This window comes from Gorilla gorilla, chromosome 8 (assembly GCF_029281585.2).
Source record: "Gorilla gorilla gorilla isolate KB3781 chromosome 8, NHGRI_mGorGor1-v2.1_pri, whole genome shotgun sequence".
Classification (NCBI taxonomy): domain Eukaryota; kingdom Metazoa; phylum Chordata; class Mammalia; order Primates; family Hominidae; genus Gorilla; species Gorilla gorilla.
Genome location: NC_073232.2, coordinates 134,367,267 through 134,385,662, shown reverse-complemented (window position 1 = coordinate 134,385,662; position 18,396 = coordinate 134,367,267). Strand labels below are relative to the sequence as shown.

Here is an 18,396-nt window from a genome sequence, read left to right as displayed (position 1 = left end):
GGCGTGCACCTGCAGTCTCAGCTACTTGGGAGGCACGGAGGCTGGAGAGTTGCTTGACCCCAGGAATTGGAGGTTAGAGTGAGCTATAATCTCACCAAGTCACTCCATCCTAAGAGACAAAACAAGACCTTATCTCTAAAATAAATAAATAAAGATACTTGAAGCTTTTTCAAATGACAGATTCACCTCTCAGGAAATTCATTTTACTTATGAAACACAGATGCTTCATTTTACTTATGAAACACATAAAGGCTGCATTTCCAAAGGCTCCTTGACTTTGGTATATGATTGTTTATAGTGACTGAAGCTATTGATAAGAACACAATTTGTAGAGGCTTTAGTTTCCTACGTACTTTTGAATCTGTGATCTCATTTCACATAATGAGCTCCTTGTGGGCCAAGCAGGGTTCGTGGAGCCCCCAGCTTGACAGACAGAAACAGGCTCAGAGACATGGAAGGGCTGGAGACAGACGCTCATCCAGTTTCTGCGTCTACAGATTCCTGCAGGGTCTGTTACCATTTCATTTGGAGATCTTGGGCATTGCCTCCTTTTGCTTAATTTCCAGGATGCTTTCGAAGAAATACATTTCAAATTACAAGAGTAGTTACCATTGTAATCATACATTTACCATATACCAGGCATTATCCTAGGGGCTTTGGAAACATTCCAATTTTATCCTAACCCCAATCCTAAAAGAGAGATGTTATCTTCCCATTTTATAGAGAGAGAAACTGAGGATGGAAAAGTTAAACAGCTTATCCAAGGTAGCGAAGCCAATAAGAGGCCAATGAGATGTGAATGCATCTGTCTAACTTAACTGCCTCCCATCTGAGAAGAGTATTGCTGTAAGTGACATTACCAAGTGTCGATTTCCTATGTCATGTAAAATCGGGGGTGAGGTCTGTTGTCCTGGCTTTATCTGCTAAGAGAACCATGCTTCGATGTTGTTTTCTCTTTTCCTTAATTTATACAGTTGTAGCCATCCTCTAAAAGCTCATTCTTAAACTTGAAAACATGGTGTCACAGCTGGTAATTTTAGAACGGAGTGGAGGGAAAAGGAAGAAACAGAGACCAAGTGGGAAGAAGGTGTGGGAGGACGAGAGAGAAGCGGCTCCAGTGAGGCTTTCAGGTCCAGCCAGGGCTTCCTTGATGGGAGGCCAGCTGTCCTCTCTGTCCTCCCTCCCTCCCTCCACTTTTCAACCCAATTGCCCTTCCCCATTCAGCCTAGGTTTACGCAAAGACCCTAAGCATCTGGGAACAATTTGATTCTCTTAAAATCCACTAATACTTGAAAATACCTTTCCAACCATTTCCCTAAATGGAAAAAAAAAAAAAGAGAGAGAGACAAAGAGAGAACGACTCCTTTTAAACACATATTCAGCAACGACAAGCTTGGTGATATCCAAGATTAATCCAGAACGACACATCTGAACATTAGTGCTATGTAACCAAAATGCCAAATTCTAGACCTTCCACTAACAGGGAAGATAGTTGTATATGTACATAGGTGAAACTGATTCAAGCACCTTCTGCAGAACAACCTGAAACTAACATGAGGCTGTCTCTGAGTCCCAGGCTCTTCCACAGGGAGGATCATACGAGGTACAGAAATGCACAGCCACTCTCTGTACATTTCATTCTATACATTTCTATACATTGTGAGTTCCTGCTTCTCAGAGTGAGAAGAGTGCCTGTTTCTCAGAGTGGGGGACACACAGACCCCCATGGGTGTGAGGTGTGGCTGGAGGTAGGCAAAGCCACGGGATATCCATGCCACATCCATTAGCAATGCCAATTTGACTTCATAAGATGGACAATAAAGCAGTAAACAAATTTATGCTACCTTCATGTACATGTGTATGAGATGGGTTATCAAACTATCCTGTCACCAAAATAGAAAAAGACACATTTCTTAGATATTGAATCTTATATGTGATATCAGCCCTGTTCAAATTGGCAGAATCTTCAAAATTCAATCCACAGAAGCATGTCACCTGATAACTAGCAAGATAATAGAAAACTTGGTTTTGCTTTGCTTTGCTCTTCTGGAGGTAACTTGAAACAGTATTTTGATGGTAAAATACAATATAATATGGTACACAAAGATACTCAAAGTGTTACAATGAAACACAATCTCAAAATTTTTAACTTGTAGCAGATCGCTCTGGGCTGTGCAGTAGGGGGTAAGAATTCACTCTCCTCAGCCATTGAAATATTTTAGCAGAGAAAGAATTCAACGTTGGAAAAGAAAGACAGCCAGGCTGAAGTTTCAACCTCAGGAGAACAGACTGAGATCCCAAAACCATCTCCACACTGAAGAGAGATATAATCGTGCAGGTCACTGCACCAGAAATGCCCATCACAAAACAACAGGGAATCTAACACCCACTGGGCACCAGAATGGGCACGCTCCGGCGCTTGAATCAAGGATCTCATTTAACCCTCATGGCAATTCTTTGAGGCAGGTACAATTGGTGTCATCCCCATTCTACAGATGAACAAACTGAGGTTAGGTATGTAATTAGTAAGGAGCAGAGCTGGGGTGTGAATTCAGAGACCTGTCCCTGAAATTCATCGCCACCACAGCTCCTGGCAGTGTCCACCGAAGTCTGGTCACCCAGCCTCCCCAAGACCGCTGCTGACTTTCACCTTCAAAGGCAACACCTGCCCCTCCCAGGAAGCACAGCCCCTGGCCTGGCAGGACTTCCTCTGAGACCAGCCCAGGTCCACGTGCATGACTTCCTCATGGTGGATGGGTTCACAAGCAAGAAGTTCAGAACCTCTGCCTCAAGAGAAAGAAGCATTCCCAACCTGCCAGGCTGGATGAGAGAGTCCAGTCCGAATTTTTTCCAGAAACCCTCAACCAATGTTAGGAAGCCTTTTCCCCAAGAGCCTAAAGCACAGGGAAGGCCAACTCTTTATGACCCCATTTCCTTCAAAGACCAGGGAAAAGCAGCTTCTAGGGGCAAGTGATCCAAATAGAACATGACCCAGGTATTCAAAAGCCACATATGTCATTTTTTAAATTTAGGGAGCCACATTGAAAAAACAGAAAAAAGAAATAAGTGAAGTTAATTTTAGTAATACATTTTAACCCGATAGATCCAAAATACTATTTTGCATATAATTAACATTATATTCAAAATGACTAGTGATGTATTTTCTTTTTTTTCATACTAAATTTTCAACACTGGGTGTGTATTTTACACTTACAGCACATCTCCATCCGCACGTAGCCAGGGGCTGCTATGCTAGACCGAGCAGCTCTAGAGAGTACAAAAGTCTCAGCAGGAGCAAAGTGAATAGGAACACCATCAGAACCTAAATTTCCATTGCTGTTAAAACCATAATCAGTCATGCAATTTCAGCCATGAAGATCTGTTTGTAGGCTGAGTATGGTGGCTCATGCCTGTAATCACAGCACTTTGGGAGGCAGAAGCAGGAAGATTGCTTGAGCCCAGAGTTGAAGACTAGGCTGAGCACCATGGTGAAACCCCATCTCTACAAAAAATTAAAAATAAGCTGAGCATGGTGGTGCACACCTGTAGTCCCAGCTACTAGGGAGGCTGAAGTGGGAGGATCCTGGGGTGGTCGAGGCTGCATTGAGCAGAGATTGTGCCATTGCAGTCCAGCCTGGGTGACAGAGTGAGACCCTGTCTCAAAATAAATAAATACATGAATAAATAAATAATTTTTTAAGGAGTTGTTTTTAAAGAGTTTTGACAGCACTAAAAACACTAAAGAGTGCTTTGATGGCACTAAAAATCCGCTAAAATGAAAATATACTAAAATACGCAATAATAATTGGTAGGTATTGTGGTTGTGAATTTTTCTCTATCTACTTTTCTTTCTTTTCTTTTTTTTTGAGATAGAGTCTCACTCTGTCACCCAGGCTGGAGTGCAGTGGCGCGATCTCGGCTCACTGCAAGCTCCACCTCCCGGGTTCACGCCATTCTCCTGCCTCAGCCTCCCGAGTAGCTGGGACTACAGGCGCCCGCCACCATGCCCAGCTAATTTTTTGTATTTTTTAGTAGAGACGGGGTTTCACCGTGTTAGCCAGGATGGTCTCGATCTCCTGACCTCGTGATCCGCCTGCCTCGGCCTCCCAAAGTGCTGGGATTACAGGCATGAGCCACTGCACCTGGCCCTTCTGTATCTACTTTTCTATACCTCACAAGTATTCTGGAAAAAACTATAATTTATAATACGAATTTATCAATTTTAATTTTACAATTTAAAGTGATTAAAACAACGAGTCATGAAATATTTATTGTACTACTATACGTCTGGCCCTGCGTTCTCCAAGAAGGTGCTAACATGTCTAAGGACTCTGAAAAAGAAGGCACTGATATGGTCATTTTTGGGGTGGGGAAGACTTTTCCAAGCTAGACAGATATTTCTCCTGCCCCTTAACTGGGAATATAAAAAATACATAACAGCAAAGGCTGCAGGAAATTGTATCCTAAGTCAGTAGCAGAAAAGGGTGTCAAATGCAGATTAAACTTGCATCTGTTTGACCAGCATACGCCCACATCCACATTGGCCCAGAGCTATGGGAGTCACTACTGCCAGGCAGCAGAGGCAGCTGGGTGTCAGTGGAAGTGTTCAGACTCGAAAAACAGGTGATCGTGCATTCTTCCTGAATGTGCAAAATATGAATCAGATCATTTATAAAATGCCTGCAGCTGTTTGGTAGGGTACACAGGTACTAATTTAAAGTCTGATTCCACCCTACTCTTACACACAAGTGTTGTATGCATGTATATGTGTGTGCACACACAGCACCAGAACAGCCAAAGGCCTAGGGAGGCGGAAAGCTTGTTCACTGTGTGTCTGTGTACGTGCACAATATCACCGTTTCCCCAAAAGGATGAAACCTTGAGCAGCAGCTTCTGCACAACACTAGGTGGCATTTCGTGTAGAAAAGAACAGGCAGGCACACTGCAAGTGTGAAGGTCACTGTTCATGGTTACATTTACCCTACTTGAATCTCGAGATCTCCTGGAGTGTGACCGCTGTTGGTGAGCCATTCCTGCTTCGGAGACTAAATCAGCATTGAACCCATTTGCATCAAGATGTAATGAACTAGATGAATGGGTGCCTAGAGATGATGCAGCGGGTGTGGGGGCTGGGGTATGATATCTAGGGGCTGTAGGGTTTCTTTCTGTGGGGATGAAAATAACCTGAAATTGATTGTAGCCATGGTTACACACTGTGAATATACTACAAGCCATTGAATTGTATGAGTGAATTATGTGGTATATGAATTGCATCTCAGTAAAGATTCTTTTCTTTTTTTGAGACAGGGTCTCTGTCACCCAGGGTGGAGTGCAGTGGCACAAACACGGCTCACTGCAACCTTCACCTCCTAGGCTCAAACGATCGATCCTCCCAACTCAGACTCCCAAGTAACTGGGACTACAGACACGTGCCACTGTGCCCAGCTAATCTTTGTATTTTTTCTAAAGATGGGGTTTCACCATGTGGCTGGTCTCAAACTCCTGGGCTCAAGTGATCTTCCTGCCTCGGCCTCCCAAAGTGTTGGGATTACAGGCATGAGCCACCGCACCCAGGCTGACTTTTTAAATTTAAGGTAATAAACTCAAGTATGAAAGCAACTCATTCAATCCCTTTTCCAACAATGGAGCTTTTAGTCATCCCAGGTACTGCTGTACCTGTACATAAAACGGGAATGGCCATTTGCTGCTTTCTTATGTAGGAACTCATGCTGTATAAGGACTACTCTCCTTTCCAAAACATCCAGTGTGTCTGTATCTAAGGAAGGCATCATGGCCTTCCAAAGACCAATATCTTTCGCTGACCTTTCTGTTCCTTCCGCGCCTCTGGTCTCATCTGAAGTGACTTCATCCATGACTCTTGGAGCATCCTTCTTAGGAACCGAAGGTAACATGGATGGGCCAGGCCTGGGGCTCTCTCTGGGATAATAAAAGAAAGCAATTGATAGGATAATGTAGATAGTAAGGCATTTCTCCTCATGTCCTATTGAAAAAGCAGATTTCTCAATTAAAGTTTTAAGTGGCTACTACAAAAAAAAACAAAATACCTAGGAAAAAGGGCCCCCTGCCTAAATAAATCCAGATTCAAAAGCAGATGTATCTGGACTCCAGAAAAATATATGACTGACTATAACCTATCACTTAATAGTACACAGCCAGCCAGTAAACAGTTGATACTTTTCCAGTGGTTTAAGTTAGATGAATTAAGGAACACAAGAAAAGGAACATAGTCAACAGCTCCCAGCCTCCAACCATGGTTCTCACATTTTTCAGAGCCTCAGGACATCCAGAGGGGGTAAGCAGGTTCATTTAGCAATTAGATATGGAAAACTCAGCTTTTAGAAAACCACTCACCTATGCGACTGACTTCTAAAAATCAGGCTGGGAATCACCTTTGAAACTGACCACACACTCCCATGGGAATTTTTTCATTTAAGTACCTGTCAGTGTGGAGCTCTTCCGGAGCCACATGTTGCAGCTTCGGGTCGCGAGTTTCGTCAGGCTCTAGAGGTGAGGAGACGCACACCTTCCCATCCCCAGCTGGAATGGGGCGCTCAGGCCCTGGCTGCTCCTTAGCCTGCTGGGGCCTGGCTGGGCTGTCCCCATGAAGGGCAGCTGTACCCTCCATCCCCGGAGCCTTGTCAGAGCAGGCTGAGTCCTGACAGCTTCCTGGCAGCGCCAAGTCACCTGCCACAACGGAGAATGTCCTCGTAGTACCTGCTTCAGGCAGATCACCGGACGCACATGCCTGTGTCTCAGCTGTGCTCAGGGTGATGTCACCCTCTGCTTCCCCAGCAGCGCCTGCCACCTTGCCAGGCTCCAGGGAAGTGTCTGCCACTTCTCCAGTTGGTGGTGCAGGGGTGCTCTGGTTGCCCAGGGCATTTTGCATTTCCAAGATGCCAGCAGTGACTCCGGGTCTCCTTTCACCCCCAAGCGTGTCAAGGGTCCAGGGCTCACTGTTGGCCTCAGGCACAGTCAAAACCTCCCTCTGGGGAGAAGGGGCACAGGTGGACCTTGGCACATGTCCTGGAACCCCTGTGTGAGCAAAGTCCCCGGGACCACCTTCTCCATGTGGACTGTCGCAGGCAGATGTTTCCTGGTGCTGCTTTCCAGAAGGAATTCTGTCTTGGGCCACGGCCTCTTCTCCATGGCTATGGGGAGCCACCTGGAAGGCAGCAGCTCTCTCCACAGGGAGCTCCTGAGTAGCTGCTGGTGAAGGAAGACCTGAAGCTAATTCCTGCCTGCTCCTCTCCAGCTGTGAGTGAGCCTGGCCTTCCAGGCCTGGCCAGGCTGCCCCAGGCCCCTCTGGCCTCTCGTCTTCCCTCAGTGTGGGTGGGACACCTGCCATCTCCTTCCCCACACCGGCACCTGGCAAGTTCTGCTCCCAGGTCAGCCCTGCTGGACCCAGAAGCTTGTCTGAAGCTGGATCCTGCAGAGCCAGATGGGAAATCTCAGCCTCTCCAGCCAACTGTTGCTTCTTCTCCACCTGGAGTCGAGCAGGAGGTGCAGGGAGAAGGGCGACATCCACTCCTGGAGGCCCATCTAGAAGCTTCTCTGGGCCCAATGGCCTGGTGAGGTCTTTACCCACTGCACTCCTCCCAGCTCCTGCCTTTTCTCCAGGTGTGGTCAGGGCTCCGAGCACAGGCTTCTCGAAGATCTTGGCGATGTGCTCCCTGAAGTCTGGGAAGCCAGTGAGGGTGGCGATTTGCTCAGAGCTTGTGTCCACACCACCTGATGTGCCCTGCTTTGGGTCCTGGGAAGGCTCTCCCATCCTCTCCATGCTGCCCTCTGTCTCTCCTGCTGCATCACCTGCCATGCCCTCCTCGCTGGCCTTGGCACCTGCACCTGGAGCTGTTGCTGCTTTCTCTTCCCCTGTTGCCTGCTTGCCCTTGGCCAGAAGTGGCATCCGGTCCAGGCATGGCATGGAGTCCACAGGTCCCTCAGTGGTTCTGGCTTTGGGACTACCACTGGTGGCTTGCACTGCAGAGATTTCCCCACCTGCAGCTCCTGGTTGCAAGAGGGGGGCGAGGGAGCCAGCAAACAGCTTCAAGGAGGCAGCATTTTCCAAGGCAAGCGGGGGCTCCCCTACAGGACAGGGGCTTTTGCCAGGAGCTCTGGGGCCTGCAGAGGAAACAGCTTTCACTCCACTGTCTTCTGCTCCTTTCTGGGCAGCACTGTCGACATGCAGGTAAGGGGTGTCAGGAGCAGCCACTTCTGGTGGCCCAGACAGCAGGAGCTCCTTTGGGTCTGGGACAGCCTGGTGTGTAGAAAAATCCATGGTGCTCCTGGGAATCCCACCCAGCTCTCTGGCTGGCAGCAAGGCATCCTGGCAGCTGGCCATGGGGTGCTCAGCTTGGCAGGACTCACGTAGGGCAGAGGTAGAAGCTTCCTCCCCGGAGGTAAGGCAGTGCTCAGTCTGAAGGAGGCCACAACTCAAAGTAGCTTCTCCAGGTTTCTCCGGAGCCTGCTGCTTTCCTGGGTCTCCTGCACCAGCGCTGCCACCGGTCTCAGCAGCCCCGGCTTCACCACCTTGCTCCCCAGCTGATGGGAAACTTGCAAGAAGCTTTGGGGCCTCTGCATCCGAAGTGGCCCGGCACTCCATTTTCTGCTGTGGGGCCGGCACTGGTTGCTGCCTGCCTTCCTGGGTTTCATCACATGCCTCTGTCTCTGGGGCATCCTGGGTGGGTGTGACTCCGGGGCTGGCGGGCGCCAGGGCTGGCAGGCAGGGAACTGCATCCAGGAGAGCTACTGAGTCAGGCTGACAAGGTGGGGCCTCCCCTGTGTTTCCACTTGCCATCTCCCTGTTACTCAAGCCCCAGAGTGGGGAATAACCATCAGCTGCTTCAGAAGCTCCTGGATGCCTTTGACATGCTTCTTCATGCTGGCTGCCTTCTTCCAAGGCATCAGCCAACGCCTGTTGAGACTTGTTTGGCCCCTGCCCAGTGCAACAAGTTTCCTTTCTGCTGAAGTTCCCTGCAAGAGAAAAGTCTTTTAAGACATCTGCTGCTGGAGGCGAGACCCTCGAGGACTGACCATCACCGCATGCTCCCTCTGGCCGCTTCTCCCCTAGTGCAGGCAACTTCTGTCTCGTTGGTGCTGACAATTCTGACTCCTCTGTCAGAGAACTCTCCCAAACCATGTCAGTGGGAGATGAAGTTGGAGTATCAGACAGGGTGCCTTTGGGGAGCTGACTTTGAAGTTCTGATCCCAAAGCCTGCTCCTGTCCTCCATGAGTGGGCAAGTTCTTATCTTCCTGAGGTTCCACAGGTACATGGATTTGGGAAGAATCTGCTCCCTGGTCCTTAAAACCTGGATGGCTTGGAGAAGTCTCTTTCCCATTTTCAGGTGGCTGGGCCTGCTCCTTGAGCACGTCAAAGATGGATGCCTCTGGGTGTGCCTGGGATGGCTGGAGATGCTTCTCAGAAGATAGTAGGGGCCACTCGGATGCAGCTTCTCTTATCCAGCCTTCCCCCGGGCAGGATGGGATTCCCTGCTGATCTTGGTCCAGGATGAGTGCCGTGAGCCCCAGGTCTGCTGCCAAGTTCTCCCCCTGGGGCGCATGTGGCACCCCAGCATGAAATTCCTGTCTCGACGCATCACACCCCGGCCCGCGGGGTTGATCTGGGGACGTCAGCAAGCCCTCCCCATCACAGCTGCCCATCTTCCTTATTTCCAATGTGCTCTCACCTTCCTGGGCTTTGGGTGCAACCTCTGCAACAGGAGTTGGTGGAAAATCTGATTTCTCTGGTTCTAAAGTCAGGAAAGACTCCATTCTTCCCAATCCTTCCCTGCTCTGAAGGGTGTCAGGACATTTGGGCTGCAATCCTGACCCCTCCCAGATGGCTCCTTCAGGAACAGTGGGCTCACCAGCTCCATCTGGCACAGGGGGCAGGACGGGGTCCTCCTCACCCAGCTTGTGTGGTAGGCTAGATGCATCCGCCTCTGCTGTCTGAGAGTGGGGCCCGTCCGTGTGCCCAGCACCCCCCTTTCTGGGTGGCTGTGCTGAGTGTGAGCTGGGATGGTCTCTGCTCTCTGCATCACTGCTTGGCTTTGAAAGCTCATCTTTGCCTACTTCTGGATCACGCTTGCTGCTGAAAGCCTGAGAGTCCTCTCCTTGCAGGCTCCCCGGGTCTCCACCGTCAGGTGGCTCTGGGGCTTCCTCCTTTCCTCCAGGGCTGTCACCAGGTGATCTGCTTCCTTCTTTAGCCACGGCTGGGCTTGTGGAATCTTCATGGGCCTTGGCTCCATCCGTTGGCCCCAGTGGCCCTCTGGCACTTTCACTTGGGGCATTGGGAAGAGGAGGGGTTGGTGCTCCTTGTTGGACCTCATGGCTTTGCTCCGTGTTCGAGTGCTCTCCCCTCTCCTGGGGTGATGGGGCAGGAACCTCTCCAGGGTCCCCTTCTGGATGCTCTCCCTTGCTTCCAAGATCTGACACCTGCCTCTCCAGTCCCACCAACCCTGCATCCACCACCTCTTTGGCTGCATCTGCAGAAACTGGCATCCCAGCCTTGGAAACTGATTCCCTGGATGATGATCCGGGTTCTTCTACAGCAGTAGGAATCTGAGCAGCTGGGAATGAAGCGAGGCTTGAAGCTGGATGTGCTTCCTCAGTCGGAGTGAGCAGGGAAGGTTCAGGGCTCACAAGCAAACCCCCTTCGGGCTGGCCGCCTGCTGCCACACAGACAACTTGATTGGGCTCGGTTCCTTGCATCCCTGTCTGTGGGCGACCCTGAACATCACTGGTGTCCAGAGCCTCCTTCCCAGAGCCCCCAGCCTCTGGCACCAGGGCAGGACTTGGCGAGCCCCAGGGCAGCTCTGCGTGCGGCAGATATGCTCCCACTGGCTGCTGGCAGCTCTCCTGGGAAGCGGCATTCACTTCCGCTTCTGGGGCAGCCCCTGAATTGCTCCTAGGGAGATGGCAGGCCCTGAGGAATTCCAAGTCATCTGTAAAATACTGAGGCGGCGCCTCCCCTTGGCCTTTTTCTCTGTCTGAGGCTCTTGGGGCTGGATCTTGTGGGATCGGGGCCATAGGTTTTAGGGGGGACTTCTCCAAGATCGCTGAGCTTTCTGTGCCCTGCTGGGCTGCAGCAGGGGCCTCAGGGGCCACTTGCACAGAAGCCACCCCCTGCCTGCACTCTGCAGGGGGAAAGCCACCTGCAGCCTCTTTCCCTTGGGACTCAAAACCACCAGGCTGGTCCCCCTCTCCACACAGCGGTGCCTTCATTGGCTCTCTGAGGGGTACTGGCGACATTCCAGGTGACTGGTCAATGCCACTGGAGAAGGAGAAGGAGGACTTCTGTCCTTCTTCCTTCGGCTCTCTCTCTCTTCCAGCACTGGGGATGGCAGCAATCTCTTGGTATGGAGTAGAGCTGTCCCTCTCAGCGGGAAATGCCGCCGCGATGTCTCCTGGGGCATTTGGGGCAGGTTCCCTCCTGGGAGACTGAGTCTGAGGACCATCTTCAGGTGCCGCTGCTGGACTTGCCAAGCAACCTTCTGGGGGACACTCGGCAAAGGGCATGGAGGACGAGGGGTGCTCTCGCTCCTGGGACGGTGGTGGGCTGGGCAGCAAAGAACCTTCTGGCCCCCTGGCTCCCTGTGGGTCCTTCCTTGGCTCAGTCACCTCTGGGGACACAAGGCATGGATCCAGGCTGGCAGAACTCTCAGAAGCGGTGCAGAAGCCTCCAAGCCCAACGCTGCCAATGCTGAAAACATTTAATGTTTCATTGGTTATCATGGATGCCAAGGACAGAGCCACACTGCAGGCAGGTCACCCCCCAACCCACCCCCACAAAAGGGCACCAAGTGCCCTAACCACAGACACAGCACCCTCATGCAGCTCATTCCTCTCTGGGAGAGCCCCCTGCACCCCTCCCACAACCATTATGCATGCCCTCGTTTCCCCCAAAAACCACTGCAGGGTATCTCAAACACTCAGTGTGGGCCTTCCATGCTGGTCAGCAGTGAATAGAGAAATGTGGCAACTCATTTATAATAGTATAAAATGTGGGAAACCCAAAAAGGTTTTGTTTGTTTGTTTGTTTGAGACAGGGTCTTGCCCTGTCACCCAGGCTGAGGTGCAGTGGCACAATGATAGCTTACTGCAGCTTCGGCCTCCTCGGCTCAAGCAATCCTCCCACCTCAACCTCCCAAGTAGCTGGGACCACAGGTTTGCACCACCACACCCAGCTAATTTTTAAATTTTTTGTAGAGATGGGGTCTTGCTATGTTGCTCAGGCTGGTCTCAAACTCAAGCAATCTTCCCACCTCAGCCTCCCAAAGTGCTGGAATTATAGGCGTGAGCCACCGTGCTGACAACTCAGAAAGTTGTTAATAAGAGTAAATCATAATAGGGGATTTGAACCAGTCCTGTGAAGATTACAGGCAGGTCTCCAGCACCCCTGGGGATCCTTAGATGTTCAGGAAAAAGCACAAGTTGGCAAAGCCAGGCTTTGAAATAAAGAGCGATTCCTGGTAATAGTTAACTTGATTCTTCACATTTAACAGGTGAGACAGGGACAGGCATAACCCCAAAATCATTTATATTTGGCTATGGAACTTCGGCACGTGACCTATGTATAACTCTTGGGAGCTGAATCACCTTCATACCCGTATCTGTCTTAACTTGAACACTTATCTGGGTGATGTATGGCGAAAAAAAGTGAAACACTCAGGGAACTTGGGGGAACTTGGCTCTGAATTTTGAACTTGCTACGGATAACTAACTATCCAGTTATTATAAAATGGCTTATTACATGATGTATTTGGACTATGTTGCTCAATTCTACACAGTTTTAATGCTGTGCCTTTTTTTTTTTTTTTTTTTTTTTGAGACAGAGTCTCACTCTGTCGCCCAGGCTGGAGTGCAGTGGTGCGATCTCAGCTCACTGCAAGCTCTGCCTCCTGGGTTCACGCCATTCTCCTGCCTCAGCCTCCCAGGTAGCTGGGACTGCAGAAGCCCGCCACCACGCCCAGCTAATTTTTTTTTTTTTTTGTAGTTTTAGTAGAGATGGGGTTTCACCATGTTAGCCAGGATGGTCTCGATCTCCTGACCTCGTGATCTGCCCGCCTCAGCCTCCCAAAGTGCTGGGATTACAGGCATGAGCCACCGCGCCTAGTCAATGCTGTGCATTTTTTAATTTTAAAAATAATATGTGGCCAACACAAAGTTTGGAAAACGTAGGAAAAAAAATCAGAAAAAATACTGCTACATGCTTGCCACTTTCAGAGTTCTAGTGAATTTCCTGATTTTTCCTACACAATTGTTTGGGGGTACAATTCTTGTTATTTTTACATAATTGTGATTCTATATACTTGTTATGATCATATATATTCTAGTAACAAGAGAAATTCCTCAAGACAAAGTTAACATAAGTATGGTTTTTCTAAAGCTTTTACCATTTTCTTTAAAGTTATTATAGGGGAAATATCAAAGGAAAATTTATGGAATCTTTTTGTAACTGTTTGTTACATGCACACATATTCACACACACATAAGCCCACAGCGTTCTGGAGGCGGCTAGTGGAAAGATTCTCCTCTCAATGTCCACTACCAAAATTCCAGTTTTCCACACCAGGCAGTGCACATGCATTCATACATGACGGATGCATACAGTGAGGTGGTGAAGTGCATTATTGTTAAATTTTTAAAATATGTGCTATGAACTGAACTGTGCCCCCCTCAAATCCATATGTTGAAGCCCTAACCCCCAATGTGACTGTATTTGGAGACAGGCACTTTAAGGAGGCAGCTGGGATTAAGTGAAGTTACAGTAGTGAGGCCCTAATCTGATAGGACTGGTGTTCTTTATAAGAAGAGGAAGAGGCCGGGTGCGTGGCTCACACCTGTAATCCCAACATTTTGGGAGGCTGAGGCAGGCAGATCGCTTGAGCTCAGGAGTTCAAGACCAGCCTGGGCAACATGGCGAAACTCCATCTCTAAAAATAAATATAAAAATCAACTGGGCATGGTGGTGCACACCTGTAGTCCCAGCTACTCAGGAGGCTGACGTGGGAGGATCACTTGAGTGCCGGAGGTTGAGGCTGCAGTGAGCTGAGAACATGTCACTGCACTCCAGCCTGGGCAACAGAGTGAGACTCTGTCTCAAAACAAAAAAAAAAAAAAAAAAAAGGAAAGGAAGAGACACCAGGAATGCAGATACACAAAGGAAAAGCTATGTGAGAACACCAAGAGCAGGTGTCTTCTGCAAGCTGGGAAGAAAGGCCTCACCAGAAACCAACTCCACCAGTACCCTGACCAGGACTTCCAGCCTCCAGAACCAGGAAAAAATACATTTCTGTATTTTAAGTCACTCAAGTTGTGGTGTTTTCTTATGGCAGCCCGAGCGGACCAATACCATAGACAGGTGGGTATTTACTGTCCCATCCTTTCAACATTTTTGAGGTTTCAATTTTTCCAAAACAAAAAGCTGGGAAAATAATAACAGCTGAAATTCACTAGGCCTCAGTGCTTTGTGTGGATTATCTCATTTAGCCCTGCCAACAGCTGTGCAAGGTGGGTACCACCCATGCCATTTGCAGATGAGAACCCTGGAGAACAGAGGCTAAGCATGGATCTCAACGTGGACATCTGATTCCACTGGACACAATCTTCTTATTCATTCTGCTATGCAGAATAAAAACTTCCAAGGAAGGCAAGAGCCTCTTCCCCCAGCCCCATTCCAGCCTCTCTGTCCTGCTCCTCACCTCTGAAGTACACGCGGCGTCATTTGACATCCCTGAAGGAGGCATGTACACAGCACCACCCCTGCACTCATCTTTATCTAACGCCTGTTCCTGCACATAGGACATGGGAATGGTGCCTGAGGACCCAAAAGAGAGCTGGCTACTGTCTCAACCAGATTTGCATTTTCTGACCCAAAAGCAGAGCTGAGTAGGCCAAAAAAGAGAAAACTCAGAGGGTAAATTATATAAAACCCTCCGATTCACAAATGGTCACGGAAGACAGATGGGCCCATGGAGAGCCCTGGCCCGAGCGGGCTGACATCTGGAAAACTACTTGGGGTTTGGATAAAGTGTCTTGGCCTGGCTTTCTGGAAAGCACCAGGTCCAGAACGAAACCCGATGCCTCCTCCCCCACCCTTCGCTGCTCAGCATCTGGACCTGGCAATTTTCCTTGTAACAAGCACTTTACATTTCATTATGTCCCACCCATTAACTGAAGTCAAACAGTTTAGTATGTGATAAGAGTAATGGTGTGTAATTCAGAAATGAAGTGCTCCTATTTATGTTGGCTTTATCAAGCTGGAAATAAACAAAGCCACTTTCTTGTCCACGCCTCTGACAGGAACTGCCAACTTAGGAAAGAATGTGGCTTCCCTTCAGGCTGGCTGAAGTCGTTACCATCTGGAACAAGATGATAAATTCTATTTTGGCATCTTGTAAACTTGTGCGGTCTTATCAGAAAGCAACCAGGAACAAATTTTCCATGGAGTATGGGACACACAACAACTCCTCCCAAATAAGAACCCAGACATTGGTTTATTTAGCATAAGCTGGGCACCAGCAATCTCTTTGATTATCCATCAGAAGTAATTTTTAAAGCCAGATTAAAGCTGCTCACCAGGAGCAGATCTGCCTAAGGGCAGGAAAAATTCTAAGAACTGATCTGTTGAGGGCTGCGCATTAATTGAAGCTTATATAATATCCTTTTATGCTTCGAGATTGAGTTGAAATGTGTGGGGTAGAGGCTCTGCTCAGAATCCACAGGCCAGCACCCCGAATGGAAGCCTTTCACCCTCTGGGGGCACTGCCTCTGTGTGGAGGTCAGGGAGGGCCCAGGGACTAGAGCCTCCATCACAGACCAGATGTCCACAGCACAGTGAAGGGAGAAGCATGGGCAGGGGCTGGCAGGGGGTCATCTGCCACAACCAAGGTCTGAGCAGATGATGGGGATGCAGATGGGTTCTTAAATGCATAGTTCTGGAAACACACACACATGCAATGCTTAAAGGGAGGAAGGAGGCCAGCTACAGAAAACACAAACATGGCCCCTGCACGACCAGGTTTTCAGGAGCCGGCAAAACCATAAAGCAAAACCGTAAAGATGGAGAGTTGCCATGTACTAAACACTGACTCAGGCCAGACCCTCCGGGCACTTTTTTTTTTTTTTTTTGGAGATGGAGTCTCGCTCTGTCGCCCAGGCTGGAGTGCAGTGGCACAATCTCAGCTTACTGCAACCTCCACCTCCTGAGTTCAAGCAATTCTCCTGCCTCAGTCTCCCGAGTGGCCTGGACTACAGGCGTGCACCACCACGCCCGGCTAATTTTTGTATTTTTAGTAGAGATGCGATTTCACCATATTGGCCAGGCTGGTCTCTAACTCCTGACCTCAGGTGATCTGCCCGCCTCGGCCTCCCAAAGTGTTGGGATTACAGGAGTGAGCCACTGATCCTGGCCTGGGCACTTTTCAGTTACGATTGCACTTAATCCACACAACAGCCTGGTAGAGGGGTGGCCCCATTGTATACACAAGGACATTTTCCCGAAGAAGTTCAAGACAGGACCCAGGGTCAAAGAGCCGGTGACGCAAAGCAAGATTGAGCCCTGTGGCGCTGCCTCCCGTTGCCTTGTACTGGCTGCCTGCACCAGCCTCTCACCGAACAAGTGCAGCATTCCCTTCTCCCATCTTCTCTGGCCCCCTTCATTCTGTTCTGCCAGCTGTGGCCAGACCAACAGCTTAGAAATCAAAGTCTGCTCCTGTCACCCCACTGTGGCTTCGCTTTGCTCTCAGTTGTGGCCCCAACCTCCCTTTCCTGCCTCATTCCGCATGAAGCTCCCCAGCCATGCATCTGCCTGGAGCCTGCAGCCCTCTGCTCCCCACCAGGTTGCAGCTCCACTCGTCGCTTCTCAGGGTAGCCTCCCTGGCCTCGGCTCCCAGATCAGTTTCTTTCACAGGCCCACCTAGCGCTAGTCATGGTTCCCATCACTATGGTTGGTGACTGTTTTCCCTATTGGAGTGTAATGGAGGCCAGGCCCTAGTCTCCTTTCAATAACATATCCCTGGTGCCTGGCATATAACAAACAATAAGATGTTGTTGATGTATGAATGTACGAGTGAGTGCAAGGATGGATGGCTAGAAGGATGGACAGAAACAACTGAACCCAAATCAAGGATACTAAATATACAGAGATGCACCCAAATTGTGGTTGTTTCACTAGAAGATTATGAACATTCTTTTTTTTTTTTTTTTTTTTTTTTTTTTGAGACAGAGTCTCACTCTGTCACCCAGGCTGGAGTGCAGTGGTGCAATCTCTGCTCACTGCAACCTCCGCCTCCTGGGTTCAGGCAATTCTCGTGTCTCAGCCTCCCAAGTGGCTGGGATTTCAGGCCTTTGCCACCATGCCCAGCTAATTTTCATATTTTTAGTAGAGATAGGGTTTTGTTACGTTGGTCAGGCTGGTCTCGAACTCCTGAGCTCAAGTGATCCATCCGCCTTAGCCTCCTAAAGTGCTCGGATTATAGACATGAGCCACCACACCCGGCCCAGATCATAAACATTCTTTTCCTCCATCAAGCATAGCATTCCAGTAATTCATTAGTCCAAACCTCTCATTTTACAAATGAGGAAACTGAGGCCCAGAAAAGGCAAAGTACTTTTTTTTTTTAATACTTCTGTGAAACAAAGTTAAGGCAGCACTTCTCAATCACACACCTCTACGCTCACTGGTAGGTCTAATGTGTCAGGGCATGCACTGCAAGTAATTTGTGACTAATTATAAAGTACTAAAGCCTGTGAATGATTTGTTATTTTCATAAATCACTATAATTCAAAAGATTAGAAGATTTCCTAACATAACATCATCACTGTTACTCGTTACATTCCGGTGTGCCTTCTGGAAAAGGAAAGCCGGGGTAGAATGAAAGCCAGTGGGTTAGTGCAATGGATTGAATGAATGTTTTCCCCTTCAAACTCCCGTTGAAACTTAATCCCCAAACTTAATCATGTTGAAAGGTGGGGGCCTTTAAGAGGTGAAGGTGATTGGGTTGTGAAGGCCCTGCCCTCAGGAATAGGTTAATCCATTCATGGATTACTGGGTTATCATGGTGGCTTTATGCAAAGAGGAAGGGAGACTTGAGCTAGTATGCTCATTTCTTTTACCAGTGATGTCCTGCGCCACCTCATAACTCTACAGAAGCGCCACCAGCAAGAAGGCCCTCACCAGGAGCAGCCCCTTGCCCTTGGACTTCTCAGCCTCCATAACTGTAAGAAATCAATGCTAGGTGCAGTGGCTCACGCCTGTAATCCCACCACTTTGGGAGGCTGAGGTGGGCGGACCACCTGAGATCAGGAGTTCAAGACCAGCCTGGCCAACATGGTGAAACCCGGTCTCTACTAAAAATAAAAAAATACAAAAATTG

The 18,396-nt window shown here is 49.0% G+C and overlaps 1 protein-coding gene across 5 annotated transcripts in view; it reads right to left on the bottom strand.

The window, feature by feature from the left end:
- TACC2 (transforming acidic coiled-coil containing protein 2) overlaps positions 1-18,396 on the bottom strand; it is a 257,941-nt gene that overhangs the window by 157,833 nt on the left and 81,712 nt on the right. For all 5 annotated transcript variants that reach the window (XM_063710544.1, XM_055353964.2, XM_055353961.2 and 2 more), the window contains 2 exons: positions 6,459-11,720; positions 5,824-5,937 (listed from right to left, as the gene is read on the bottom strand). In XM_063710544.1, coding sequence (XP_063566614.1) covers positions 5,824-5,937; positions 6,459-11,720 — 5,376 coding nt within the window. The remainder of the gene's footprint in view (positions 1-5,823; positions 5,938-6,458; positions 11,721-18,396) is intronic.